Genomic DNA, 27,675 nt, shown 5'->3' on the forward strand with positions numbered 1-27,675 from the left:
ACTGCACAGGGCTGAGCGAGCGCGTCCCACAGAGCCCTGTGCTCCCTGGCTCCTTTTTGGGCCTTTTTTGGGGAGTTGCAGACAAGGCAGGTTTCTTTAACAGCCGTCAGAACGCTTGGCTCCGCAGCAGCCGTCTTGATGGTGCTGTCATTAGTGAAGGTCCCGCTAGATGGCACGAGGATGTCAAAAATTTTCCTGGCTCCGACCTGCGCACTCTGTGGGGCTGGATGCCCGAGCGCCTCTGCACCATCTCAGGGATGTGAGTGGCTGTAAGGGGAGCCCCGCAGCAGCACCCAAGCACAAATCCAGCCCAGCCTGGATGGAGGCAGAGCCGGGAGCATGTGGCAAGCGGGAGTTCTCCTGAAGCTGGAAAACCCCGTTGCTCCGCACGCGCTGCCTGGGTCGACTGAGTTGCTGATGGCCTTTTCTTGGTGCTTCCATGCTCCATAAGCACCAATTCCCTTTCCTCTCTCCCCAAGGGAATGGAAGAATTCCTGGAAAGGAAAAGATATGAGAGGAGGGGAAGCTCCCCTTATTCCTGGATATGCGGCCAGAGTCATATCCGGCAGGATTTTCCGTGCCAGGAACATTAAGTCCCTGCATTTGCATCCCGGAGCTGAGCAGCTCGGGGCAGTGAGGGGTGCTGCCAGCTCGCGGAGGCGGCTCGATCCCGCTCACCTTTCCTTTAGCCTTTCCAGGGAAGCGCTCGCTCATGCTCACCGTGCTCACGGCCCCGAGCGGAAGCAGATTTGCAAGCCAAGGAAGCGCAGTGGGATACAGCGCGAGGGTGATGTTGCAATCAGGGGGGAGTGGTTGGTTGTGCCCCATTCCGAGCCCTGGCTCCAAGGTTTCTGCAAGTGCGCAGCAAGCTCGCAGCTGGCACCAAGCCCCACGCACCGGAACATCCAGCCGCTGGCCCAGGCACCGCTCCGGGGGAGTTAGGCTTTTTCTAACAGCAAAAAATGCTGTTTGCAGCAACATGTTGCACGTGGTTGTTATCAACCCTGGAAATACAATCCTCGAAGTGTTTTGGGGGGCGGGTTTGGACCACCATCTGTCCTGTCACTGTTAGGACCGTCCCCACAGGAGGCAATGTGGCTGCAGCCTAAAGCCACCCGTCTTTGCCCTACTGCTTTGGAGCAGCGCTTGTGCCACGGTTATTAAATACAATCCCTTTTTCTATATGTTATCTAAGTTTCCGGCTTCCACTGTGGGATGGGCTTGTCTAGACACCAGAGAAAACAGGACGCCCGCTTTATGAGCGTGCCGAGGCGAGAGGTGATTTTATTGCCCAGGTCATAAAGCCGAGGCTGGCAGGTCATCCAGTGGAGGAAGCGCTGCTATAGCACCCTGCTCTGCTGAGCTCGGCCTCCACGAGCCAACCAGCTCCTGCGGAGGAACCCTGTGTGCACGTGGCGATGGGCGAAGGCTGACAGATGTGGGGTTGGAGCTCTCCATCCCTGTGGTGGCTACAGGCCAGGGGCTCATTCACAGCTGGAATGACTGCTAGGATCCTGCTTGCCATGGCCACCGAGCCACCAGAAGAGCACCTGGAGAACATTGACCATGAGACCAAAATCGAGACCGAGTCCATGTGACTTCTGCGAGGGCAGGATTTTGGACCCAACTGCTCATAGCATGGGTTTCTTGAGCTCTTCCGAGCACAACCTCATCCCCTCTCAGGCTCCTTCTTGCTCATTTTTGTGGTCTATCCCAAAAGGCGCCTGCATTTGGCTCTGGGGAGCTTGGCTCGGGTGGAGGTCTCCAGAGCCAGGCAGGATATTTTGTCTCGTGCCCGGTGGCAGGTTTGGGCACGAAGGTGGGCAGCTCTGAGCAGCCAAGGCAAAGACTGGAGACAGGCTGGAGCGACTCCGGGGAAGATCCCTGGGTGCAACAAACAACTTTTTTTCCATTGGAGGTGCCAATTCCCAGAGCCCTTAGCTGGCACCTGCCACAGATTGCTTGGCACCCCTCCCCTTCTTCCTCTTGCTTTCCAGCACATGCAGTGGGGCCCCCCTTGCTGCAGCTCGAGCCCAGACAACACTCAGCCCTCGGGGATAGCACATATTTTATGGAGAGATGCTGATAGAGCTGGGCTGGGCTTGTCTGGTGGGGAGGAGGTGAAGGGGAGAGCTAACAGCAGCCTACAACTTCTTGGAGGCAGCTACAAAGATGTTGGATCAAACCCTTCTTGGAAGCAGGCAATATAACAAAAGCAACGTCGGACATGGATCTGAGTCAGGAGACATCGGAAAGAAAGATTGATCAGGAAGATTGCACAGCCCTGGGACACCTCCCCAGAGAGCTGGGATCTCCAGCCTTGGAAGCTTTGAAGACTCAGCTTTGAGGACAAAGCCTCCCCTAGGCCTGTCCTAGCAAGAGGTTGGAATGGAGACGTGCTGACGTTCCTCACATACATCACCGCTATGATCTGTGTGGATGCATCATCCTGCCCACCCGCCTCCTTCACTGACTCGAGCTGAAGTTGAGGTGACTCAGCTCACGGTTGGGCATTCCCTTTCCAGTGACTGGGACCGGGCCTGTAGAGCCTGGAGTAACTATCCCAGAGTAACAGCAATGATCAGCCCGAGACCAGCACCAATCCCTCGAGAAGACCAGAGGACCATGCACCAGCCCCCAGGGTGGAGGCGCAATGGGCATCGGAGGACCCAAGGAGGTGGGTCCTCCTTGTGACAAAAAACGTGAGGCCAACCCAGGCCGGATGGGAGCCCAGTACTGACTGGTCCCACCCATACCAAGGTGCTATCTGAAAGTATCATCAGCATCTTGGAACCATGTGTGGGCAACACCAAACCACAACTTTGCTGGCAGTCAGTCCTGGAATCAGGGCAGAGCTCTGGGCAAAGCTCTTCCCTGGAGACAACCAGCATCACCCACTCCAGCTCCTCAAGCCTGTCATTTATTGTGTAGCTCCTCTGCACCTTTGCTGTCTCCCATGAGATCTCACCCATGGAGCGAATGAGAGACCTCCACCCACCTCCCAAACATGCACTGAGGCCCTGGGGTGCAGAGAAAGGCTCTTCAGCACCTTCAGAGCCTCTGGGAGATCAGACCTGGGTGAAGGAGCCCCCGTTCCTCCTGCCCAGCTCTCCCTCACATATAAAACCCTTCCCTCCTCATAACCACAAGCTCCTGCAGCTTTGCTTCTCTCCTCACAACCTTTGACGGCCCCTAGCCAGGAAAGACCTTAGAAACATGTTCACTGCTGATGTTCTTGGGGAGAGGACTCCTGCCTTGGGCCACCAGCTCGGTTCCCTGTGCAGCTGTGTGCAGTGGGACCCAGGCGACACGCTGGCACAGAGCTCACGTGGCTCTTGGGACAGGTCTGGCCAATTTGCAGTCTTGCCTTTGCCCCTCTCTCCTATCCCTTCTCCATGAGGGCTTGTGCTGGCACTGCTCCACTTGCTCCAAGAGGTGCCTGTCTGCTGGTCCCAGCCCTGGGGGACCAAGCTGCCTTTTTGGCTCCCCGGCAGCCACGAAGAACCCCACGGGTGGGCTGTTGTCACGGGGTAAATCCCTCGGATCCTCCTGGCTCTACGAGCTTTTTTGCCGCCTTGGCGCTGCAGACGGTGGGGTGGGAAGCGCTTCCCCCTTCTCCCACATTCCCATCCCGGGTGCTGCAGCCCCTGGGGGCCAACAGGACCTTCCTGCTGCTCCCGCCGCCGTGGGGAGCCGAGGCAGCGTCCTGGCCGTGGTTTCATGGGGAACGTGTTCCCACCTGCCTCCTCTTTTCCCACCACCCTGCTTCTCTGCTCTTTTTTCCCATCACTGGAAGCAGCCAAAAGCATCGTCCCGACTTTTAGGAACTGCCTTGAATGCAAAATCCTCCCGGGACAGCCTGACCCTACTGCTGGATGGGTCCCAACAGGCAAATGTCCCTCCTGAAGGACAAGGCGAGGATTTCCTCCCCCTTCTCCCTGCTCCGCTTTGAAGCGAGGCCTTGGAGATAACCTGATAATATCAACAAGTGCCAATGACGGTGACCTAAAAATAACTCCTGATCACATCAGCTGCAGACAAAGGTCTCTTTGTCCTCCAAGTGGTGACGAAGGGACAGCCTGAAAGGTCCCTTTCCCAGCAGGAGAATGAGCTGGGCTGCGGGAGAGCCTAGTGATGACGGTGGCACCAGGGGCAGACCCCAAAGGACCCAATCCTGCTCCCCCTGCCCAGCGTCCAGTCAAGCAGGTTTTGCATGGAAAAGATGGAGAAGGACCATGAGCAGCAGTGGCTGGAGGTGAAAGAGCTGCTTTTCCCTGCTTGTTGAGCTGTGCCAGCTCTTCCCGAAAGCTGGAAGATTTACGACGTTTCCCAAAGAAGGGTGGTGAGCTGGTCACTGTGACCGCAGAGGCAGCGCCGGAGCCCGGCCCGGCGTGGGGCTCAGCTCAAGGGCTCGGGATGCTGCTACGCTGCTCTTCAAAGGGAGCCACATCCGCCGCCCATCCGCGTGACCGGCCCCGCCGGCAAGCTGGGCAAAGGGGGGAGACGGGGCTTCCCGTGGGAACGGGAGCGCGGCCGCCGCTCGGCGCGGATGCCCTCAGCGTCGCAGGCCAAATGCCAGCAGCGCCGCTAGGAAACGGCCTGGATCGGGGAGCGGATCAAAGGGGAGGCGCCGCGCTCCCCGCCGGGCTGCGGCGGTGGGGACGGCACCTGCGCCCTGAGCATCGCCTTGGTGGGGAGCTTGCTTGGCACCTTTCCCCCAGCAGGAAAGAAAAGTCCTATTCAAGCCCTTGCAAATATCTGCAAGAGCAACTATTTACTCTCAGGGCACTTCCTGGCAGGCTCCCAGCTCCCTCCTCCTCCCCCTGCAGATCTCCTTGGAGACTTTTCTCCTTCTTTCTTTCTTTCTTTCCTCCTGGCGGCTCCCACAAGGCCGTGTCTAGCGGGAGCTGGCAGCGCTCCGGCCCCTCCACTCTCTCCCAGTCTCGGCTCCCGCAGTGCCCGGCAGCTGGGAAGCGGGAGGCCTGGCCGCAGGGGGGGAGCCTGCGCTGGCACCGAGTGAGGCGCTGGGATTTGCTGGCCCCTTCCCATTCCCGTCCCTGGGAGTTTTGGATGCTGAGCGGAGCCGGCCGCAGCAGCGCAGGTTGCTGCTCTTTGCCTGGCTGCTCTGTCTCCTCCTTTTCCTGCAGGGGACAAGGATAATGCTCGTGGGGACACTCTGTTCTGGCTTCTTTTCTATTAACTTATTTTTAAGCCTTTTTGTTGTTGTTTTCTCGCAGCTTGCCAACCAAACAGCTCTTTTCCTGCCCTGAACGTTTGCCAGGCTCCTGTGCGCTATCAACGGAGCTGGAAACTCCCCAGCGGCGGCCCTTGCTTCCAGCCCGTCCTTTTCCCTGCCACCTTGCGCCCGGGGACACCCCTCCTTGTCCCTGCCGCCTTGCACGGGTAGCGGGGGGGCATCGCCGCCCCCCGGCCGCGATGCTGGGGGGTCTCCGCGGAGCCGGTGCGGGGCAGCCCGCCCGGGTGCCGCCCCGCTGAGTCACGGGCTGCCGGGGGCGGGCCCGGCTGCCCCGCACCGACCTCCTCGAGTCGAGCTCCGAGCCCCGCGGCGAGCTGCGACCCCAACGCGCCGAGCTCCGAGCCCCGAGGTGGGCTCCGACGAACAGCTCCGAGCTCCGTCGAACAGCTCCGAGCTCCCACGAACCTCTCCAAGCTCCGAGCTCCGTCGAACCGCTCCGAGCTCCCACGAACAGCTCCGAGCTCCGTCGAACCGCTCCGAGCTCCGCTCCACGCCGCCCGCCTCCCGCACAGGTACCCGTGGAGCGACGGAGCCGCGTGGAGGGGAAGGGCTCGGGGCGTGGGGCAAAGGGCTAGGGGCGGCAGGGGGGTTGCGGAGGGTTTGTGGGGCAGGATGGGCCCCAGCGGGAGGGATGTGGCTGGAGGAGCTGCTGCCAGCAGGTTTTGGGAGGCAGGTGCTGCGCTGGCTTTTGGGGATCGCCGGTGGCGGGGTGCTCTCTGCCATCCCCTTGCTGGGAGGGCGCTGGGAATCTGGCACTTGCTGGGAGCAGTGCCCATGGCAAGGCTGCTGGGGCTGCAGGTTGTCTGTCTGCCAAGTGGGGATAGATGGGACATTTGGGGATCTGTGGTGCTTCAGGCTGGTGCTGGGACCTTTCCCATCTGCCTACCTGAGCCAAGCACCCGACAGAGGCTGCCGGGGACTCACTGCTGGGCTTAACTAGTCAGGATCAGGGAGCAGCTGAAACCTGCAGCCCGGGGTGCTGCCTGCCCTGTACCTATGGCCCCTTCCCCTCCTGGCTAAACCAGGCTCTTTCTTGCCTGCCCTAGCACCAGTCTCCTCTGCTGCTGGAGCTGGGCTGAATTCCAGAGGCTGGGAAGTTGCCGATCCCCCTGCCTTGTGCCTTGCCAGGGCCAGCTGCTCCCGGCTGCTCCGTGGGCACAGCTGAGCGCTGCGCAGCGCCCGCTGCAGCGCCGGCACCGGGAGCGCACGCAGCGCCGCCATCCTCGCAGAGCGCAGCGGCCCCCTCCCCGGGGCGGCAGGCTTGTCCCAACAGGGCGATTGCTCTCGCCAAAAGTGCCTCCTGGGGGATTCCTCATGGAAAAAATTCAGTTTGCTCCTGCCAGTTCTGGCATGCCACGGGGGGCCGCAGGGAGCTGGTTTAGGGTGCACTACGGCTGCAAAACAGGCTGAACCTCCCCCACCCTCAAAGCCAGCAGGAGCAGCACAACCCCAGAGAGAGTAGCCTGAGAAGTGGCATTAAGTCTCCTGGAATAACCCCTCGGCAGCGAGGCCGGATCGCTGTGTGCAGGGAATGCAGCCAGAGCCCATTTCACACTGTGAGGCCTTTGGGACGAAGCTTCCCCTAGGAGCTGGCACCTAGAAGTGGCTTTGGAGAATGAGCCTAGGAGAGATTGAGGCCCTGGATCTTAAGCAATCCTTGAAGTGTGATCCTGACCGGGATCCCAGGCCTGGGGGTTTTTGCTATGCCGCCGCCACGGTGTTTACAGCTCCCACACGAGTCGGGCCAAGGCCCGAGTAAAGACGATTACATAGTTGGTTACAATCCAGCTCTTAATCCTGCAAGCCGGGGGCTGCCCTTTGCAGAGCAACAGGTTTGCAAGCAACTGCGCGGTGCCCGCCGGGGCCCGCGGGGCTGGCGGCGCCCACACGGCTCTCTGCGGCCGTTCAGCTTGGGTGCGCAGGCACTAATGTTTAACCTGGGCATTAATCAGTGACAGACCCCCCCAGCGCCCAGCCCCGCAGCAGGAGGAAGTGGGCGGCAGGGCTGGGGAGGTGGGAGATGGAAAACATCAGTTTGGGAGGTGCTGCCTGCTCCGTCTCTGCTGGTTGTCTAGGGTGGAGCGTTTTCCTTAACCACATTGAGGGTGGATCTGGATACCTCGGTCACATTCCAGCAGCTCCCTGACCCCTGTCCAGAGTGTCCCTGTCCCCCTGTGCCCAAGGGGCGCCCCCGATGCCAAGCTCACATGGACGGAGCAAGGTGCCTTCTTGCTTCTTGGCATCCTTCCCAGAAAGCTGGGGGCCGCGGGGAGCCGCTTTCTCGCCCCTTGGCTCCTGCATCAATACGGGGGCTCCTGGCGGCCTCCTCACCCCTGTGGCTCCTGCACCAGTGCGGAGGCTCCTGGGAGAGGCTGCTCCGAGAGCCCCTGGGCACTCGCTCCTCACCGGAGCAGGGCTGGCTTGGCACGGCAGCGGCTGAGGAGCTGCGCGGTGCCCTTCCTCCGCGGAGGAAGTGAGGCAGCGCTGGCCGCTTTGGGTAGCCGAGGTGTTTGCAGGCGGGGGTGTTGCGTTTTTTGTTTTTAAGAAAATGGAAATTTTATTTCAGATGCTCAAGGGAGGGCCCCAAGCAAAGTGGTGGCACCCGGAGCCTCAGGCGGCAGCCGTGCAGCTGCGGTGTCCTCCTGTCCGCTCCGGCTGCGCCTCCCTCACGTCCTCCTTTCCCATGAAGGACACGGGCCCTGGCGAGGAGCTGGGCTGCACCCGTGGGGGTTTTTTATCTGCTTGCTTTCTTTTAATTTGTGGTCCTGCCTGCAAAATCCAACCCATGAACTCAGCGCGAAGCAGCCGCCGCCGGTGCCGGGAAGCGCTCGCATGCCGAGGCGGTGAATAACATTTCCCGTGTGGCCGCGTGAGCGAGGACAAGGGTGCCAGGAGGGCAGCGGTGGCAGAGGGACGGAGCCGGGCATGTGGTCGCGACGCCTGGACGCAGCTCGCTGGCGAGCGCCGCGTCGCTATGGGAGGAAAGCCCCTGGGTCTCCTCGTTTCCGGCATTTGTCCACAACATGAGACCGTTTTCCCTTCTCCTTGGACAGAAAGAAATACCGGGAGAACCTGGGCCTCTGGGCACTCAAATACCTGCTGCCACCTAGGCTGCAAGATTTCTTGGTAATGATAAATATCCACTGTTTTTCATTTCTCCCTGCTTGCCTCAGGTTTAGCAGATGTCCGGGTTCCCAAGAAGCGGGAAGCTCCTGGGAGAAGGGCTGGCCTTGTCGGGAGCTGATGAGGAAGAGGATGGTGCCCAGGGCAGTAAGGGAGCTGTAGGGCTGCATAATCCAAGGGGGGAGCGAAGCAGCATCCCCCTGGAAGGAAAGGGAAGGAAACGGGGTGAGGAATAGCGTTATCCCATTGGAAACGCCCTTTTTGGGGGATTTTCTCGGCAGCTATTGTTCGGTGCAGGAAGCGGCTGTGCGTTACGTGGTGTCGAGGTCGCGGCCGGGCGGCACGAAGGGCTCTTTCAGGGCTGTGCTGACTGGCGCTAGGGCCAAGGAATGGGGAAAGCCCAATTCCACATGGCTGGAATGACTCCGGCCCCAAGAATGAAGACGGGGCCCGGCCCCGCCGGCAGCATTAGGGGCTGCTATTTCAGGAACGCACATGTGCCCGGCCGATCCCCGCGCTGCGGGACGGGCCACGAGCGCATCCTTCCTGCATCTGTTTCTGGGCCTGCTCTCCATGTCTGGGCCCTATTTTGGCCCTCGCCTCTGCTGCCCCCAGGGATTCCTGAAATTCCCCGTCCATCCGCAGAAGTCCTGATTTGATGGGGTTCGAGCCCGTCTCATGCCACTTTTGCTGTGACTTCCCACACCCGAGACCTTTCCCGCATCCCTCTGGTGACTCCGTGTCTTGGTGTAGAAGTTTGTCCCGGATTCCTGCTGCCAGACGGGGCTGTCAGGGGTCAGGGGAGAGGGAAGGAGCCGCTGGCATCGCAGGAACCCTGGGCTGCCTTTCCCAGCCCCACGAGCGAGCGTGGGCTGCAAGGGCCGAGCAGAGAGAGCTCTGCGGAGCCGCAACCCTCGTGGGGAGGAAGCACGTGGGGTGGAAGTGGCCATTGGTCACAACGACGAGCGCTGGGACACGGCCACCGGTCCCCTACAGCCTGGCCAGGGGACACATTCTCACCCGTTTGACCTGTGCTGACGGCAATGTCTGAGGTGAACTGAGCTGGCCCGAGCCATGTTCTCAGCAGCTGTGCTAATGTTATGCTGCAGGAGCAAAGGGTTTACTTTGCAAACAGGGGACCCCGGGTCTGTTAGTCCTCTGCCCCGTGCTGCCACCGGCTGCTCGGGATTTATCAGTGAGCGCAGCCCTGTTTGCTGGCCACAAAGCGGTGGGTAATGGGCTTGGCTCCTCAGCTAATCTCTAGGAGCTGAAAACACTCGTGAAAACAAATCCAGGCCCAGGGAAGTAGGAAACCGCCATTTCCTTCTGTTCCTATTGCCCATGATAACAAGTCAGCCACTGAACCCAGCGCTGAAGCAGCGAGAGGAAGAGGGATCTCTTGCCGTACCGCGTTGCTTGTGTTTGGGATGCTTCTGGCATCAGTTGCTCACAAGTTCCTTTTCTTTGGGACTTTCTAGGTGTCACTTTTTCCACGGAGGTGCCAGAGCGGAGAGAGCCGTCCATGATGCCACTCTTCTTTCTGCTCCTTCTCTCCCCGCTCCCAGGTAGGCTGCTCCGAGCCATGTCCTGCCCTGTCCTGGCCACGTTTGGAATGCTGGTAGTAATTGGAAGCCCCAAATGGGAGGACTGAGGGTTTGTTGAAACCTGGGTTCTAGGAATGTTTCACAGGCTTGCTGGAAAACTTCAGTTCCTTTCTTGTTTCTGGTCCATCAGGGTCTCTAGGGCAGGGGTTTGGAGGTGGTCCGGTCCTTTCCAGAGATTCCACGGAGATGGAGAACCCCTTTCCTTTATTGGGCTCTGTCATCCTTGGGGACCAGCATCTGGGAGAGGTTGGGGCCTAGAGAGGCAGGGGAGCTGCTGTGTCCTGAGGAGCCTCGACTCACCAGTGAAACCTCTTGAGTGTAACCATGGGCAAGTCACTGCGCTGTCTCAGGCCGCTTGCATCAGCCGAGGATGGGGTCGTGCATGTCTGGGGAGAACCTGTGCCAGGAGGGTGGCGGAGGTGTTACACATGTGACTGCTGGTGCAGCAGGGGTTGGTTTGATGGGGTGGCCACCCCAGACACCCTCCAGTTGAGGTGAATGTTTCCCTGGTTTGTACAATGCAGGACTGGCGGAGCGCAGCCACCAAGAAGACTTCCGTTTCTGCGGTGAACGAAACCAAACAGAGAACAGCTCTGTCATCTATGAGCATGGTCCCCCCACCATCTCCATCGAGAACACGGCCCAGGCACTCATAATAAAAAGGCCCTTCTTGCCCAACCACAGAAACACTTATTGCAAGTACAACTTGCCTCTGCCTTTGGGCAGGTACCGTTTCTGTGTCTACTGGTTCAAGCCCAATATGACCCTCAAACTTGTGTATGGAAAGCAGCACTTTCTCCTGAGAAAAGACCTGTCTTGTAACAACATACGGAGCAAAGAAAACCAGAAGACTGAAAAGAACAACAGCTCTATCTTCAACGTTTCCTATATTATGAAGGGCACGAAGAACACGTCACTTGAGAGTAGACCTGATTTCTTCTTCCCTGGTAAAAGCAACTCAGTGTTATTTGAATGGAAGAAGAGAGAAATTAATGCCCAAACCACTCTGCCCCACAGCAGACCAACTCCGTTGTACTGATAATTTGTTGTCATGCGGTGGTCTGTGGACACTGCTCGGGGTTGATAAGTAATAGAAGTGGTTTTGCTTGAAGCAGCCTAAAGGCAGGACCCCACACCCCTATTTCCCTGGGTAAGCAGGTTCCTAAAGATGAAGGCAGATGATTACTTAGATTTTCCAAAGTGCCCTTGGCCCATCAAAATCCAGGGGACTTGGGAGCCTTGGAGACCTCTCCAAGGCACACATCTGCACTGCTAGACACCTAGCTAAGCTTAGGCCACCTGGCCTCGATATCCTCTCCTGTAACTGGGCTCCATTCCGGCTGCTCAAGGTGACCAGGAGAAGTTGCCTGGGTCCTGGTCTCTGGTTGCTCTTCTGGGTAGAAATCCTGAGGGCCACCCTGAAACCATCTGCTCTCTGCAGTCTGTGGTGTGCCAGGGCTCAGTCCCATGGGGAGTCAGTCCACAGCTCAAGGGTGGCTCGCGCTCTGGGGGATGCTGGTTCTGCACGCTTTTCTCACAGAGTTTCCTTTTGTGCGCTCACCAGCCACTCCGGAAAACATGCCCGTCTGGGAGGAAGACGTGGAGAAGGAGCTGAGCGACTTAGACAGGCTCATGGGGAGGTCCCCTGCAGCGGCTGCGGGAGCCCCGGTGCACAGGACCTTTCGCAAGTGAGTTCCTGGCTCAAGCCATTCCCAAACCCTCCTCCTTAGGCTCATGGCCTGTCACCGACTGGCTCGATGCAGCCCGCTGGGGACCTGGTGAAGGCCAGGCAATGACTTTGTTAAAGCAGGGAGTATTTATTGAGACTGTTTGTGGCGCACGTCTCTTTTTCCTTGTGTGGCTGATGGAGGCCTTCAGAGCAAAGCCTGTGTCTGCTGTCTCCTACTTGCTCTGTGCCCTGCTTTTCCCCAACAGCAAATTGCAGGAGTTTGAGAAGAAGCTGGCCAAGGTGGAGTTTGAAGGGCAGAACCGGACTTTTGGGCAGGCTGCCATGCACGCCACTGTCCTGAGGATCGAACCTGGTCACGCTCCTCAAGACATGGCCTTTGCTTCCCAGAGAGAGGTGAGTTCAGTCTGGGAGCTGAGAAGCAGAGCATGAGAGAATGAAAGCACAACTCAGAACTGGGCTCCTTGAGAGGTCCTTGGAGTGAGGAGCAGCGGCCGTGATCCCCATAGCTCAGCACATCCATTGTGGGAGCTTTGATGGAGGCAGTTACCAGAGCTGTCCTTGCTCTTGACCCTTTTGGAAGGTGGCTACAGTGATGGTCTGGCTTGTAGCCTCTGGGAAAGACCTTTCTGTCCCCTCCCAGGGCCTTGCTGGGAAGGAGTTAGCAGGAGAACAGCAGAAAGGGGCACAGAAGTGTCTCCTCAAGCGGCCTGGAGGGGCTGTGGCTGTGACAGGAGGAAGGGCAGGAGCAGGGGACAGGGCTGTAGTCTGGGAATCCCTGGCCATGCTATGCCAGCCGTACCTCCTGTGCAGCCTGTCCTGTCACTCTTCATCCTCCAGCATCCTCAGACACCCTCCCAACCTGTGCTCTCCAATGGGTTTCTTGCTGCAGGAGGGCAAAGAGGTTCATGGCTTCACGGTGGACCTGCCAAGCAGCCTATTCATGAAGGTGAAGGACAAGGAGGACATGGTGGAGCACAGGGTGCTCCTCATGGATATCAACAGTCAGACCATGTTCCAGGTAATGGCTGGGTATAGCACAGTGGGAACAGTGCAGAACCAACTGGAGTAGGAACTGCTCTCACAAATAAGTGCAGAGCATCCTTCTCCTGGTCTCCTTGCTAGCTTTGTCTCGCCACTCTTGGCATCTATAGCCTGTCCTCCAGGAAAGGCTTTGCCTTTGCGTCAACTCCTCCTGCAGCTCTTGGAGATCCTCAGCCAGCCTCAAACAGGTTAAGCCTGTGGCACCCAAGCCAGGTGCGCAGCCACTTACTTGGAGAAGGTGCTTGCAAAGATGCTGAGCTGAAGACAACCATGGGGTGCTGTGATGGCAGACCAATTAAAAGGAACTGCTGATTGGGATGTGCTTGACTCCAGCCGGGTCCTAAGCCATGGAGAAACAGGGCAGGGAAAAGGAGACACGGTGCCAATGCTGTTGTCAGGGTGGCATTCATCTGGCTTTGCTTTATAGTTGACAGAAAGGAGCTAGTGGGTTGGGAGAGGTTTTGTTGGCCCATGATTGAGATAGATGGTCACAATGTGGAAGTGCTTTTGCCTCTCTGAGAACTGGAAGGAGTGAGCAGGAGCGCAGACATCTATATTCAATAGATACTATTGCCAGGTGGACCTCAGTCTCAGTGTGTGAGCCACTGGTTCAGGAGAGAGACCTGGGAACTGCGAGTGTAAGGTAGAGACGTGACAAAGGAGGAGGCATGGGACCTCTGTCTTTGGGTTCCTGGGAGCTCTCACCACCTTTGTGCCTGGCAGCTCTCCTTTCCCACGTTGCACCGTCTCCTCCTCTTCTCCCACAGGATGAAAACAGCAGTCGTGTCCTGGGTGACAAGGTGGTTGGCATCTCCCTGGTGGACACAGTTGTGGCCAATCTCTCTGATCCCGTGGTCCTCACTTTCTTCCACAACCAGCTGCCGGTAGGTGGAAGAAACAGCCTCATTAAACCTGTCCACTCCAGGAATGGAGCGGCAAGAAAAGAAGGACTCAGACACTGCCAGCTCAGAGTATGGTCACACTTTAGTGGCTCCATGTCCATACCCTCAGCCTGCTAATAAAATCGAGTGGGTGTTCTCAGGAGCTGTACCACAATCACATTTTAATCCTGTGCTCTCTCTGCGGCTCTGCCTGCTCGTGTGTAGGAGATGCCACTTTGCAGATGCACCAGGGAATGGTCTCTGCATTGAGCCGACATTCATGATATGGTCCACTTTGTCTCCTGAAAACTTTTAACCTCCTGCCCCATCTTTTGCCCCACCCAACTTGCTGTTTGTGTGACAAACCCAGAAATGTGTCCTGACTGGGGCCCTGTTTTTGTCATTTCAGAGGAACATGACCCCGCTGTGTGTCTTCTGGCAGGAGGATGCAACAAGTGAGTACCCGGGTGTGGGAGCTTCGGTGTCTGGGTGTTGAGGTGGGACGTTGTCTTTGCTCATTCTGCTGTTCTTTGTACCAACAATGGGGAACCAACAGGGCTGACCTAGGTTGTCTGTTCTCACCTTTCCACTGCCCCTGCTAGTGGTATAGGTCATTTGCACCTCTCTTCCCTTCTCTAATTCCAGGAAACTCTCTCTAAAGTTGTCCCAGGGGTTATTTCAGGCTTTTTCCTCTACAGTTAACCTAGGAGCTCTTACCCTCTCCAGGGATGGGTGCTGATGCCTCTGAGCATGGCAATCCTGTATAAATATTTGTTCTTGTCACTGTGTGCTCTGCATGGGGCCAGCTAGGACTCCCACCTTTGTCCTCTCCCCTACCATGGACACCTTGCTCTGAAGAAAACTTTTCCACTGCATTCCTACTGCTCATTAAGTTCTTTCCCTTGCAGCAAATGTTGGTAACTGGAACAGCTACGGTTGTACAACAGTGAAGGGGGATAAACGGACAGACTGCAGATGCAACCACCTCACCTACTTTGCTGTACTGATGGTGGGTTCTGCTTCCCCGCAGCTTTCTGCATCCTTCCCTTCTGCAGAACTTCTCCCTCACCACGATTCTTGTTCCTCCTTCTCCTCAGGTATCCTCCCCAGAGATCACCTATATACACAGGGCTTACCTGAGTATCATAACGTACATTGGCTGTCTTATCTCAGCGTTGGCATCCATCTGCACCATCTTCTTCCTTTATTTCAGGTATGACCCTGGGGTCTTAGTGCAGAGATGACTTATCTGTCTGACAGGTCACCCTATGCTCCATGTGTGCATCGTTCTGTGGGTGCATTCTTTCCTTTGGCCCCACGTAGGTCTAATAGCAAACTTTCCAAACACAGTTGGTGGCCCAGCTAGAAACATGATGCGGGAGCCAGGTTTGCAGAATGTACTGAATCCTCATCTCTAGAAACCAACCCTCTTTGTTAGGTATCTGGGAGGGCGCTCCAGAACATCTACTGGTTTCCATGATTTGGAAAATTCAGCTTAGTTATTATAATGGATCCAGCAAACAGAGGCCTGCAGAGATCTTTTCAAGGGTCTGTTAGAAAACAGGGTGTTCTCTCAAATAGTGTCACTAATCCTACATGGATGACAGGCTGAAAATATGCCCGCTCCATGATCTGGATTTGCAATACAGAGCTGCCAGAGGGATCTGGATTTGAATATATAACAGTTGTTGCCATGTGCGGGATTACGCATTTAGCCCCTAGCACTAACAGAAGTTCTCCTGACTTTTCTGATTACAGTGCATTACTCACTCCATTGGGAGCCTTGGGGTGTTGTGGGACACTGAACTGAGGTGTGGTGGTGAGATCTCTCCCTCTTCCTTTTCCAGAAGCAAGCAACGAGACCAAATCACAAGCATGCATATCCACATGAACCTGCTGTGTGCCATCTTCCTCCTGGACATCAACTTCCTCATCTCGGAGCACTTGGCTTCCAGCAGCAGCGAGGCAACCTGCAGAGCTGGAGGGCTGTTCCTGCACTTCTCTCTCCTGAGCTGCCTGACATGGATGGGCATCGAGGGCTACAACCTCTACCGACTTGTGATTGAAGTCTTCAATGCCTACCACAATCACTTCCTCCTCAAGCTCTGCCTAGTGGGCTGGGGTGAGTTGGGGCGAGGCAGAAACACATCTCAAGGGCTGAAGCAACAGGATGTAGGAGACACACAGGTAGACTCAGATTCTGCCCCTAGAAGTACATGATGCCTGGATAGGGATGTAGACATAGATATGGGGCACCAGATTCTGAGCAGAAGGGTCTTTCTGTCAAGGAGAAGACTTAGTGCCTGAGAGCAGAAGGTGGAGCTCTAGCTCCAAGGGCAGTTCACCCTTGGGGTGGCACAGCAAGGGAAGCGTGTGACAGCCACGGCTTGGAGTCCTTAAGTAGTGATGGGATGTTCTCTCTGAAAGGAACAGCCAGGAGAGACAGCTTTCAGGAAGGAAATAGCAGAGTATCCCCACCTTGCTTTGGGCAGGAGGCTGCAATAGCAAGATCGCATGTTCTTTTGTGGCCTAAAAGTCCCTTCCTCTGGGAGACCCACCAGCTGTGGCCTGTGCAGCACAGCTCACTCCTGTCTAGGCATCCATGTTGTGTGCTCTATCCTTGATTAACCCGAGGAGAGAGGACGCCATTTCATGCTCTGTGCAAGGAAAAAGGACAGTGAAGTCCTTCCAGTAGGTCTGAGGACCAGGGGATGATGGCTGCTGCTTCATTCTGTTCTTGATACCCAGGTGTCCCCTTCTTTTGCGTGACGTTGATCTTCTTTGCTAACTGGACGAACTATGGCCCATTCTCCATTCCAGTCTATGAATCCATTGGTGGCAAATCCACCAACGCAACCATGTAAGTCATGGGAAATGGGTTACTTGGTCCCTGGTGTTAGAGAGAGTCAGCTGGTTGAACCATTGATATAGAATCATAGAATCATAGAATACTTAAGGTTGGAAGGGACCTCTAGAGGTCATCTAGTCCGACCCCCCTGCACATGCAGGGGCCTACAGCTTTTCCTTAGCCTGCCAGGCTGTGGTTTACTGGCTTCTTGGGATTTGCATAAAGTGGGGAGAATCGTGCTCTGTGTTTAACTGAGCTGTGTGCTGAGTCTGCCAGTCACTTTTGTGTCTAATTCCCCTGACTGTCCTGTTTGTCCCCCTGTAGGACAACAAAGCATAACCCTCTGTCCTTTCTTCACCTTCTAGATGCTGGATCACAAGCCCTCTGATCCACAACGTAGTGAACCTTGGTTTCTTCAGCCTGGTGTTCCTCTTTAACTCGGTCATGCTGGGAGCCATGGTCCGGGAGATCCTCAGGCAGAACAAGAAAGGCCACAAGATGAAGCATGTCCTAGCCCTCTTTGGGCTGAGTGTCTTGCTGGGCATCCCATGGGCGCTGGTCTTCTTTTCCTTCACCTCTGGCGTTTTCCGCCTTGTCTCCCTCTACATCTTTACCACCATCAACTCTCTCCAAGGTGAGCCTGTGGCCATGGGCTCCTCCAAAAGGTGCAAGTTGCCTCAGGGCATTTGTGGGGTATTTAAAGGACCAGCAGTGATAGGCGCAAGAGGAGCTGGTCTTGCAACCTATTTTTGCTGGTCCCTCAAAGGGCTTCTTCACTCACCCTTTCTCTCGTCTCTCCCAGGTTTCCTCATCTTCCTCTGGTATTGGACAATGGTGCTGCAGGCAAGAAAATCCGCTGACTCCCAGAGCAGCTCCGACAGCATGAAACTGCAGCCCAACAGCAGCCAGACCCATCCCGACTGAGCCCTCGTGCTGCCGGTGCCGTGGGGCTCCCTTTCCAGCACAACTCCATCCAGGAGGACGGCCATGGGAAGGAGCCGGAGCCGTCATGCTTTGCTACTGCACCTGCCCCACACGGCTACTAGGAACGCAGAGAAACCTGCGCCGGGGTCCGGCTGCACCCTTCTGCCCGCTTCCCACTGCACCCGTGCACCCCGGCGTGGCGGCGAGCGCTGCCCCTTGCCCAGCACCTGCCGATGCCGCCTTGCTGCTCCTTCGCGCCGGGCCCCGGCCCGGGCTCCGGGGTCCCACCTGGGTGCAGCTCGAGGTGCCTGTGCAGGGCAGAGCTGCGAGGAGATGGGCTGGTTCCTGGGTGGAAGGACGTGTATGGTGTGGGCCGGGCTCTCCTCGCTCGTGCGGGGAACGAGGGCTGCAGGGAGCGGCAGGGGGCAGAGCTAGGGTCCCTGGTGCCACCTGATATCTCCTCTGTCGTGCCCAAGCCTGTCCTCTGTAGTGAGTGAGAAAGGCCCCATTCTCACCCCTTGCGGTGGTGGTGGTTACCAAGAGGGTCTTTCCCCAGCAAAGACTGAATAATTCTGCCCCTGCGATACCCTCCAGCAGCTGGAATAATCTATTTTTGTTATTTTGTCGAATTGTTTCTATATTTTTATATGGTGTAGAAGATTAACGTATGCGCTTGCCCATCAGAATTGTGCCCATTAAAACGTTCCTGCTCTGAGAGTGACTCTCCCAGCTCTCTCTCCCATAGGCGTGTGTGGATGCTGTCTGTGTGGGCGAGCTCAGCTGGAGCCCCTCAGTGCCATCCTGTTTCCCTTGGACCAGCTTGGCACTGACCGAGGTGGCCTCCTCAGCATGCCCAGGACCATAAGCAGCAGCATCTTGGAGCAAGAGAAACCCGAGGCATGGAGGGATGGATAGCAGTGGGGGTTGCTCTGCTCCTATTCAAGCACTGAAGCTCTCCAAGCATGGAGACTCCCCACCCCTTTGGGTCCCTGTTCCAGTGTCTTGGAAGACAATGTTCACAGTGAAAATCTTTTATTTCAATGTTCATGGTGAAAGTTTTTTATTTTCTGATACCTAATGGGTATTTCCCAAGTCCCAGCTTGTCCCTGTTGCTTCTTGGCCCTCCAAGGCGTGGGGGCTCTTCCACCCAGAGGCAGAATTCAGTATTCACCTTTGCCAATCTTCACAGTTTCTTGCAGCCCATTTCTCCAGCCTGGTGCGGTCCCCCGTGCACTAGCATCACCTCAACAGCCTACGCTCTCCTGCTGAGGCTGAAGCAGATAACAGCTATCAGCGAAGCACCATGAATGCAATTTTGAATTTTGAAGATCTGAAGTGAGAAATGAGGAGGGTGGAGGTTTTTTCGAAAGGGCGAGAAGCCGCTGTGCTGGTCTCCAGTGGTTATTGATAGGCAGGCAAGGGGAAGGCTTTGCTTTGCAGCATCCCACAAGGCCAGGATTGCCCCCACCAGGTCTCTTGCTTGCTGTTGTGCTGAGCGCAGCCATGGGGCAGGCTGGAGAAGAGCCTGGAGCTTCTAAATTTGAAGTTGCAAATAAAGGATTGAATGTCCTCACCTGCCAGCTTTTCTGCAAAGCTCTGGTGGTGGATAACCCACCTCTGTCCTGCTCCGAGCATTGCCTGCGGCATGGAGACCATCTAGGAGAACATGTTGCTCCCTTCACTGGGAGGCTTTCTCCTCCCAGTGCCCATTGGCGCTGAGAAATGCTCACGGTCTGCCAGCTGAGCAGGAGAGAGCCCGTACGGTCACCAACTTGGGCTTGGTTTGATGTCCCCACTTGCTCACATCTCCTTGCCACCTGCGAGCTTGGGGATGTTTGGCTTATAGGCTCAGTCACCGGGCTGGTGGAACCCTTGGGAGACCGAGGGTCGTCTGGTGGCAGGGACATCCCTTTCCATGGGTGGGCCATGGCCAAAGCCGGGTTTGGTGTGGCAGCTCATCCTTGTCTCGGGGGAGCGGGGCGAGGGGCTCCAGCTGCGCGGTGGAGCGGCAGTTCCGGCTGTTACGGGCGGCACGGCGCTGGCAGCGCGGCGGGGTGTTTGCCAACCGGCAGGAAGGCGCAGGGGGTTAGCGGAAGGGAAATGAAGACACCACCATTGCCGCCGGAGAAGCTGCAAACCCTGGGGGAGCCTCTGAAAGAGCCAAGGGAGCAGCTGGCGAGGGGGCCCAGCGACATGAACCGCCTGCTCCGGAGTGGGGTCCTGCTGCTCCTGCTGTTGTGCGGTGAGTCGTGGAGCGGTGGCACCAGCCGTGCTCCGTCCGGGCAGCTCTCACATCCCTCAGGGGACGGGTCGGCTCATGGGCTGCTGGCAGCAAGAGGAGGACAGGGCCAGGGCGAGGGTCACAGTTCCTGGGATGCACAGAGAGCTGGGGAAGGAAAGACGGGAGCGGAGGGCTTCTCCAGCCACTTGATTTTCCAAAAAATCAAGTTTGGACATTCAAGCCAACCTGTGGTCGGGATTGACCCGGCTTAACAAAATGGGTGAAGAAACCTCTGCTTCTGCCCTGGCGAACGTGGTACTTGCCAGTTCCCCGGCTTTCCCTTCAGGAAGGCAATAAAGAGGGATCTCTACCCCCACTCCACCCTGTGTCTGATCCTGGATGTTTTTTTTCTTCTCCTTTTTCTCATACCCTCTTCTTCCAGGTGCTGCCAGTGGGCGGGAGAGCTGTGATGGTGAGTGGCTTCTGCGCCCCTGTGTCTGAGCCCGGGGGTAGCCCTGACCCTGTAGCAGGGGCGAAGGTGCCCTCTCCTGCCCTGCTGCCGGGGGTACTGCTGGGGCCACGGTGGAGGCCGCCACTTCATGGTGGTGAAGGGTGACAGGAGCAGAGTTCTCTCCATGCTCCTCTCACGTGGCATCCTGCATGTTCCCTGCGTCCCAGCAAGGCCAGGTGCCCTCCAAGAATAACTGAGTTTCCCTCCTCTGCCAGCCTTGAGAAGGGGGGACAACAGCCTCGACTGCTGTAACACCACCGTCAACCCAGAGGACGAAGGCAGGGTGACCGTGACGCTGGCTGCCCGCTGCAAGGAGCTGCAGCAGGCCAGCAGCCCGGCGTGCCGCTGCCTGCGGGAGAAGGTGCACAGGTAGGTGAACCCATGGTGGCAGGAGGGGACGGGCTCTGCGGATGTGGAGGCCACTCTTGCTGTTCTAGCAGGGCATACAGAGCCAGCACAGAGCACCCCGTGGGCAGGAGCCCATCTGCTCGCTCTGGAGTGTGTCCCCTCTGTCCCAGGAGCAAGGGGTCCAGCCCGCAGCCCTGTCCCACCAGCAGTGGTGCAGGAAGGAGGGAGGCAATCCCATGCTAGCTTGGGGCTAGGGTAGGCTTGAGCCCTCTGGGAAGGGTTGATTTGACCCTCCAACCCTCTGACCTCAGCCCGGTATGCCAAGGCCACTGCGTCCCCATTGCTGTCCCCTCTGATACGTCTCTTGGCACCACAGGTTTTTGCAGTCTGCACGCTTCGCCAGTGGCGAGAAGATAGCAGGGGTGAAAGTGCTACTGGTGAACATTAGCAGAGCCGTACCCCACGATGTTGTCTTCTCCTTCTCCCACTCGGAGGTGAGAAATGCTCATCTTTCCTTTCTGAACAAGCATTAATGAGGCAAATTTGAGTCTAGAGCAGTACTGACAGGTCCCAAGAAGAGAAATGACAGGGACAAGTAGGATGCGGCCAGCAAACAACCTCCCACAGTTGTTCCTTGGTGCAGGGCCCCAAGAGAATAAACTCAACAGAGACGGGGAACACAAGCAAAATCCGACTTCCCAGGGAGCTATTTCAATCCATGAGCAGCCAGGAAGTGAATGTGGTGGTGACGGTGCTCGACATCACGCAACTTGCCGTGTTCAAGGTAAGAGCTGTTGTTCCTGCTGGCCTTGCTCCTGCCCTTGGCTGTCCCAGGCACTAACATAAAAGGTTACCTGCAGCAGCCAGCAATGAGGACATGGGTCTGGCCTTTGTGGGCACCTCCTGTGAGCCCTGGCAGGAGTGTCCTTGGCTCTTGCCTGGCTTGGCAGGTGCTGGAGGACCTCTCCTGCCCAGGCACACCAGGGCCAGCCTGGCTATTGCTGGGAGGGGAGTGTAGGCTCCAGGCAGGGTGAGAAGAGCCGGGGCAGAGCAGCTCATGCAACACTCCCCGCACTGAGTAGGAGACCAAACAGACACGGCACATCCTGGACAACACAGTTGTGGGCATCACAGTGGGAGACATGAAGATCACTGGGCTCCAGGACCCTGTGCAGCTCACCTTCACCCATGGGCAGCTGCCCCATGTAAGCCAGCCATTCCCTCCCTCCCTCTGCCCCAGTGCTGCTGCTTTCCACCGCACCAAGGCCTCCCACCTCACAGCCACTCTCTCCCATTGCAGAGCATGAACCCCCAGTGTGTCTTCTGGGATCCTGGCAAAGGTAACAGCCTCAGTGGGACGGGGCTCCAGAACCCACAGTGCCAAAGCCCGTGGAGGGGAGGAGGAAAGGCTGCTGGGGAAAAGCCACCAAAACTTCACACTGAAAGACTCTAATGAGTGCAGAAATCCTCTGGCTTAGGGATGTGGATGGGTCTTCTGCCCTGCCACAGCCTCAGCCTCCATGGAGCTTGGGAACAGCTGAGATCTGGCTGAAACCTGGGTATCATCTGTGGGATTTTGTGTGTGTTGTGACTGTGCTCTGTAACTCAGAGAGATGGCTCCAGTACAGAGGGTTTAGACAAGGAAGAGCTGCTAAACAGCAGATATCTATGCAGACAGAACAAGGTGGATCCCCAAAGGTCCTTTTAACCTCTTGACGTCACTTGCATGTCCAGGTGCCTAAATAAGAGAGCACTTCTCTGACTCTATCACCCTTTACTCACTGCTGGCCAGGAGGATGCCATGCTGTGGTCATGGCTGCTTCATGGGCAGACAACCACTTCCCAGGTGTGCACTATGCCCTTTGCAAGCCAAGGCAAACACAGCCTCCATCATCCTGCCATCTCCTTACTCCCCAAGAGGCTGTTTTATCTTCTCAGCTATGGTGTGAGGTCTCTCTGGTGGCCTCACAAGGATGAGCTCGTTGAGAGGGTTTTTTTTTTTTTTTTTTTTTTTTTTCCGTCATGCTCACTGCTTTCCTCACATATCATTTGCAGGCCAAGGAGGCTGGAACACCAGTGGTTGTGTCACTGAGCTTGGAGACAAGGGGACAATTTGCTCCTGTAACCATCTGACCTTCTTCACCCTCCTTCTGGTGACAACTTCATTCTATACAGCTCCTGCTTTTACCCTGCTGGTTGCTGCCTGCTTCCCCTTGACTGTTTGGTGCCTGAAGTGTCGTAGATAGCTGCACTTCCAGGGACGGGCAATTGTATCTTCTCCCCAGACGAGCCCAAGCCTCACCTCTTTGCAAGCCACTGTCCTAAAATCAAATTCAAAGCCAGCCTAGTGACCTGGAGGAATAGGTTAATAGAAGTTGTAAGGGATGGGAACGGTCTACTGCCTGCCTGCAAATTGTCAAAGCAGTGAGATGTAAGGATCTGTTCTCCAGCTGAAGCTTTAGAGACTGCTTGTGATCCATCATCCTTAATTCATCTCTCGGCCCCACCCCATACAGAGGTTGGGTTTTCCACTATGCTCCCTGCTCCCCAACAAGACCTTCTTGGGGACAGTGGTCCCGCTGCTCTAACTTGTAGAGATGTCACTGCACTGCTAACTTCTCTCTGTTTCAGTTCCCTGTCAGGTCTCTGCCCCATAGCTCTAGCAGATGCAGGTGGGATTTCTACACTGGTTCTGGACCTGTCTAACTCAATGTATGTGTGTGCTTGGCAGAGTCCGACTCTGGACAGGTCCACAGCACAGGCCTTGAAGGTTATTGCAAATGTTGGCTGTGGGTTAGCTGTGGCTTTCTCAGTCTTCTCCATTGTCTTCTACGTCTTCTTAAGGTAGGATGTGCTTAGCTGCACCCTCGGGCTCCACAGAGACTTGTCACGCTCAGGGACGAGAGAGATGTCGGACCTGGTGCACCCAGACCTAGTGCCTCTGCATACCTAGATTCCACATGCTCCTGGGCTTGCTGGGACGTACTTATCCTCCAGGGACAGGGGTGATTCTTCAGGGAGGTGGAACTGGGTGCTCAAAGAGCAATACTGCCATGTGGTTGCCATCCAGGGCAAGGATCTCCCCTCTCTCCTTCCATCAGAGTTTCCTGGTGTGACTCCCCTCTTGCCATAGCACATCTTGCCCCCGTTCCAGACCCAAACTCAAGCTCTCTTCTCTCCTTCATGCTCACTATCAGTGTATTCTGCCTTTTCTGCTCCCTCTGGTGTCTTTCAGGTGTACGTACAAAAAGTTCAAGTCTGAAGAAACCATCCAGATCAACTTGGCACTGCACATGAACCTCATCAGCAGCCTATTCCTTCTCAATCTGACCTTCCTGTTCAACAACTGGATCTCTGGCAGGAGCCAGCCAGGACTTTGCAAAAGCCTGGGGGGCCTCATCCACTACTGCCTGCTCTGCTGCTTCACCTGGATGGCTCTGGAAGGCTGTCATCTCTACCTCCTCTTTGTCAAAGTGCTTGGCACCTATATCCGCCACTACCTGCTGAAGCTGTGCATCATCGGCTGGGGTAAGCACCATCTGTCCTGGGTCATCTGAAGCGAATGGCTGGGCCCAGATAAGACCTGTGGGGGTATACGGCAGTGCCACTGCTTGAAGTGTGCTCAGTGCCGGTGCCTTTGCTCCTGCTCCTTCCCCCAGCTCTCCTCTCGCTGCTGGGTTACTGCGGCCTTTGGTCTCCTTCCTCCTGGTGAGTGGTGCAAGGAAGCTGTTCTCAGAGGACATGTGGGATCAGAGAGGAGTCTCTGCAGTCCAGGAGGGATTTGTTTGGGCATGGGGTACCATATCCTAGGGAAAGGAGTCCTGTCGCTCCCACGGCTGCCTTCACTTGTGACTTCTACCCTGAGCTGGAGATTCCTTGGGGAGGGTCCTTGCTCTTCGAATGAGTTAAAAAGGGGTAACTAGGTCTATATAGTGAGAGAGAAAATGCTCCATCCCTCCTGTAGCTCTGAAATGCTCTGATTGGAGCTAGGAAGTCATATATGAGCTCAGTGCTGCAAATGACACTGCCCAGGGGGGATTTGGGATGGCTCCTACAGAGGATGTTCCATCTTGCTGAGGACCAAAGTTACCTACCTTCTTAAGCAGCTGAATTCCTTGGAGAATCCTCAAATTCCTTGGAGAATCCTCTGGGATTTTCATTACTTCCCTATGTCAGAAACCCCTTTTCCCCAGCCCACACCTGTGCAGGAACCATTGGGCATCAACAAATGATCCTGAAGAAAGTTTGGTGGACAGTGCCCACAGCTCAAGCCCTCCTACCAAAAGCTATTGCATCCTCTGCACATCATGTCTAAGCACCAGCTGTTGTGCTCCCTGCAACTCGTGAGCTCTACGGCTCTCTCTAAACCCCATCTTCCTAGAGAACAGCACATTGAAAGAACCCAATGTGACAATCTCAGCTTTCTCGTGGATATCTGCCCCTCTTTGCTCCTGTCTCCTTTGTTTTCTCAGGTCTCCCTGCTCTCGTGGTCACTGTAACAGGAAGCATTGGCAGCTATGGAGAATACAACATTCAGAATATGGATCACCAGCCCATACTCTCCTTGTGAGTGACACTATCTTTTGTAACTGCCCACAGAGACTAGATGGCTGTTTGGCATGTGGGCTCCATAACCACAGAGCTTCGTGTCTATATTGCTCAGTTTTACGCAACACTTCCTCTTCCCTAATTCAGATTAAAAATGCAAGCGGCTTGCTATAGCCATGCTACCAAGCATTACTAGTTCGTGCAGGATCTCCACGGTGCAGGGCTGCTTGCACACCATGGTAGGACATTCAGCAGGGAAGGGAACTTTACACAGGCAGGACCTGCTCAGTCATCACACCCAGCCTCATCTATCATGCCCACATGCACTTAGGTCACAGAAAACATCCAGTTAGATTTTCCTTGGGCACTCCTTCAGCTGAAGAACACAAGAAAAGTAGCTTTGCATTCCTACCTTTTCATTCTGGGCTTGGAAAAAATCTGCCATGAGGGTATTTCCTTCATTCCTGTTGCAATGGGGAAACTATTGCATCCCAAAACTTATCCTCCTGAGGAGACAGTGGGAAGGGGCTCCATGGATGCTGCTCTCGCAGTCTGGAGGAACAGAGCAATTAGAGGCATTGATGTTGTTTCTTCTCAGGTGCTGGATCAAATCTGAGCATATCACAGTCCACTACATCACAAATTGTGGCTACTTTGGCCTCATCTTCCTCTTCAACACAGTGATCTTTGGGGTGGTGGCCTGGAAGAACTACCGCCTGCAGAGCACCAGGGCTGCAAAGGAGAACAGGAAGTCCTGGAAAGTGGGCCTGGTGGCACTGGGACTCTTCTGCTTGCTGGGAGCCACCTGGGCTTTGGCATTCCTCACCTATGGCAACGCTTCCGTGCCCATGCTCTACCTCTTTGCCATCCTGAACTCCCTCCAAGGTCAGGTGCCAGCCTGAAGCTCAGGAGCATGTTGGCAGCACGGGGTCCTCAAGGGTTGGGCTGTGAAGATGGGGAGAGGCAGGGTGAAGCCTGGCAGTGGGCTAAGGCAGCACCCCAGCACCAAGATGCCCCTTCCCTTTAACAAGTGGAGTGACTCAGTCAAGCGACAGGTCCCAGCAATCAGCGCTGAGCCTTGGGCTGGCGCTAAAGGCACTTGGAGGAAGGAGGCAGTTGGAATAACACAGTCATAGCTCCCAGCCCACATCCACTCTTCACCTGGAAGCATTTCCTCCAAGGAGTCCATTCTTTAATAGAGGCACAACATGATTCCTCTGGGCAAGTCCCAGATGACTTTGTCACCTTAAACATGGGGAGTTCTTACTGAAGAAGCAGGAATGAGCTGGGGAAAGATGGAAAATCCCCCTGGAATTAGCAGCAATGAGCTCAAAGCTGTTTTCTGCAAAGGTACTGGCAGAGAATAAGCTGGATCAGGGTCATGTCCATCCCACAGGGGCCCGTGAGCTTCCCAGCAGGATAGTATCCACCCTCTCTCACTGCTCATGATCTTTGGGGTGTCTCTCTCCCTTTCTCTACAGGTCTCTTCATATTCATCTGGCTGGTTGTGCTGTACTATCCAAAGAAAGAGGAAATAGCTGGCTCCTCCTCCAACACCATCAGAAACGACAAAAACACAAGTGTTTCCCAGGATTAGCTGTTGGCCAGATGTCCCTCCCTGCCTTTGGGAGCACCCCCGCAAGCAAGCTGCTCTCCTAAGGGACGTCGCTTCCCTTCGGAGGGCCGTGGCTGCAGGGCCCTCACCCGTGCCTCCATCTGTGGAGCGAGCCCCCGTGGCAGGGCTCTCTGCTTTGGCTGCCATTCCCACTGGTCCAGCCTGGAGACTGCCCTTACCGCTGTACCCGGACTCCTCAGCTTCAAAACGCACTGTGATGGACTCCGTTGGAGCAAGGGCTACTCTGTGCTTGCCAGCGCAAGGGCTGCTGTGCTTCCATCCTGCGAGATGTCTCCTGCAGCTAGGAATGATCTCAGGAGGATGTCTCAGTTCAGCGCCTCGCACGCGAGGCAGCCGCAGCTCCTGCGCGTGCAGCCGGCTGCTCCTCCGAGCTGCGCCTTCGCACCCGCACATAGACACATCTTGCCAAACAAAACAGCTCTCTTCTGTATTTGTGCTTTAATATTAAATCTCTATCAGCTCCCTGAGCACTGTGAACTTAGTTTTTGACGGTTACAAGCCAACAAAAATTATTTTCTTTATTTTAAGGATGTGCAAAAATCTTTCTATCTATAAGTCCACTTGCTGTCATTCAGAAGGAGTAAATACACACATAGAGACATGTTCAGAGCAGCGCTATCTCTGTGCTAATGCTACATGATCTGTGCACCAAGAACTAAGCAAAGTGGAATTTTTGTGGGCAAATAGCTAATGTGAACACTTCAAGCTCCCCACATTTCTAGACCATTCTTTCCAGATAGGAAAAAACAGGGAGGAAGAGCTCTCCCCTGTATTCAAGGATTCTGGAAATTCATTTTTTACAAATGAAACTACTTTAGAAATCTCCTGTTCCCCTGCTCTGAGCTGAGATGATTACTACTTCCAAAACCCACCATCCTCCCAGTGTAAGAAGGACCCTGGGGAAAAACAGCTACTGCATCCCACAATCCCACACTAGCTAGATGGAGCCCTACAGAGCATCATCAAGCTCTGCTTTGGCCCCTGGTTCTGACCCTGTCTCTTATTTTTCCCAGGGACATTTCAAATCTAGTCAGGATGGGCCA

At 55.8% G+C, this 27,675-nt stretch overlaps 2 protein-coding genes across 2 annotated transcripts; both read left to right on the top strand.

The window, feature by feature from the left end:
• The first annotated feature begins 5,749 nt into the window (after nt 1-5,749).
• Nucleotides 5,750-17,387, top strand: LOC104573782 (adhesion G protein-coupled receptor G1). Its single transcript, XM_088536446.1, has 14 exons — nt 5,750-5,769; nt 9,859-9,945; nt 10,509-10,931; nt 11,549-11,672; nt 11,920-12,067; nt 12,564-12,692; nt 13,483-13,599; nt 14,006-14,051; nt 14,505-14,605; nt 14,694-14,809; nt 15,444-15,718; nt 16,345-16,456; nt 16,810-17,078; nt 17,247-17,387. The coding sequence occupies exons 2-14, from the start codon at nt 9,903-9,905 to the stop codon at nt 17,366-17,368; spliced, it is 2,025 nt and encodes a 674-aa protein (XP_088392572.1). The 5' UTR covers nt 5,750-5,769; nt 9,859-9,902; the 3' UTR covers nt 17,369-17,387.
• A 2,081-nt stretch (nt 17,388-19,468) lies between these two features.
• On the top strand, nt 19,469-26,609 carry ADGRG3 (adhesion G protein-coupled receptor G3). Its single transcript, XM_088536496.1, has 13 exons — nt 19,469-19,610; nt 20,032-20,044; nt 20,299-20,469; nt 20,825-20,942; nt 21,092-21,232; nt 21,531-21,653; nt 21,749-21,788; nt 22,504-22,601; nt 23,180-23,292; nt 23,684-23,976; nt 24,921-25,014; nt 25,595-25,881; nt 26,478-26,609. Exons 1-13 carry the CDS (start codon nt 19,469-19,471, stop codon nt 26,591-26,593), a joined length of 1,749 nt encoding a protein of 582 aa, XP_088392622.1. The 3' UTR covers nt 26,594-26,609.
• The last annotated feature ends 1,066 nt before the right edge of the window (nt 26,610-27,675 follow it).

The sequence above is a fragment of the Tinamus guttatus genome, unplaced genomic scaffold (genome assembly GCF_059628265.1).
Source record: "Tinamus guttatus ecotype Peru unplaced genomic scaffold, ASM5962826v1 Tinamus_guttatus_pri_ptg000674l, whole genome shotgun sequence".
In the NCBI taxonomy this organism is placed as follows: domain Eukaryota; kingdom Metazoa; phylum Chordata; class Aves; order Tinamiformes; family Tinamidae; genus Tinamus; species Tinamus guttatus.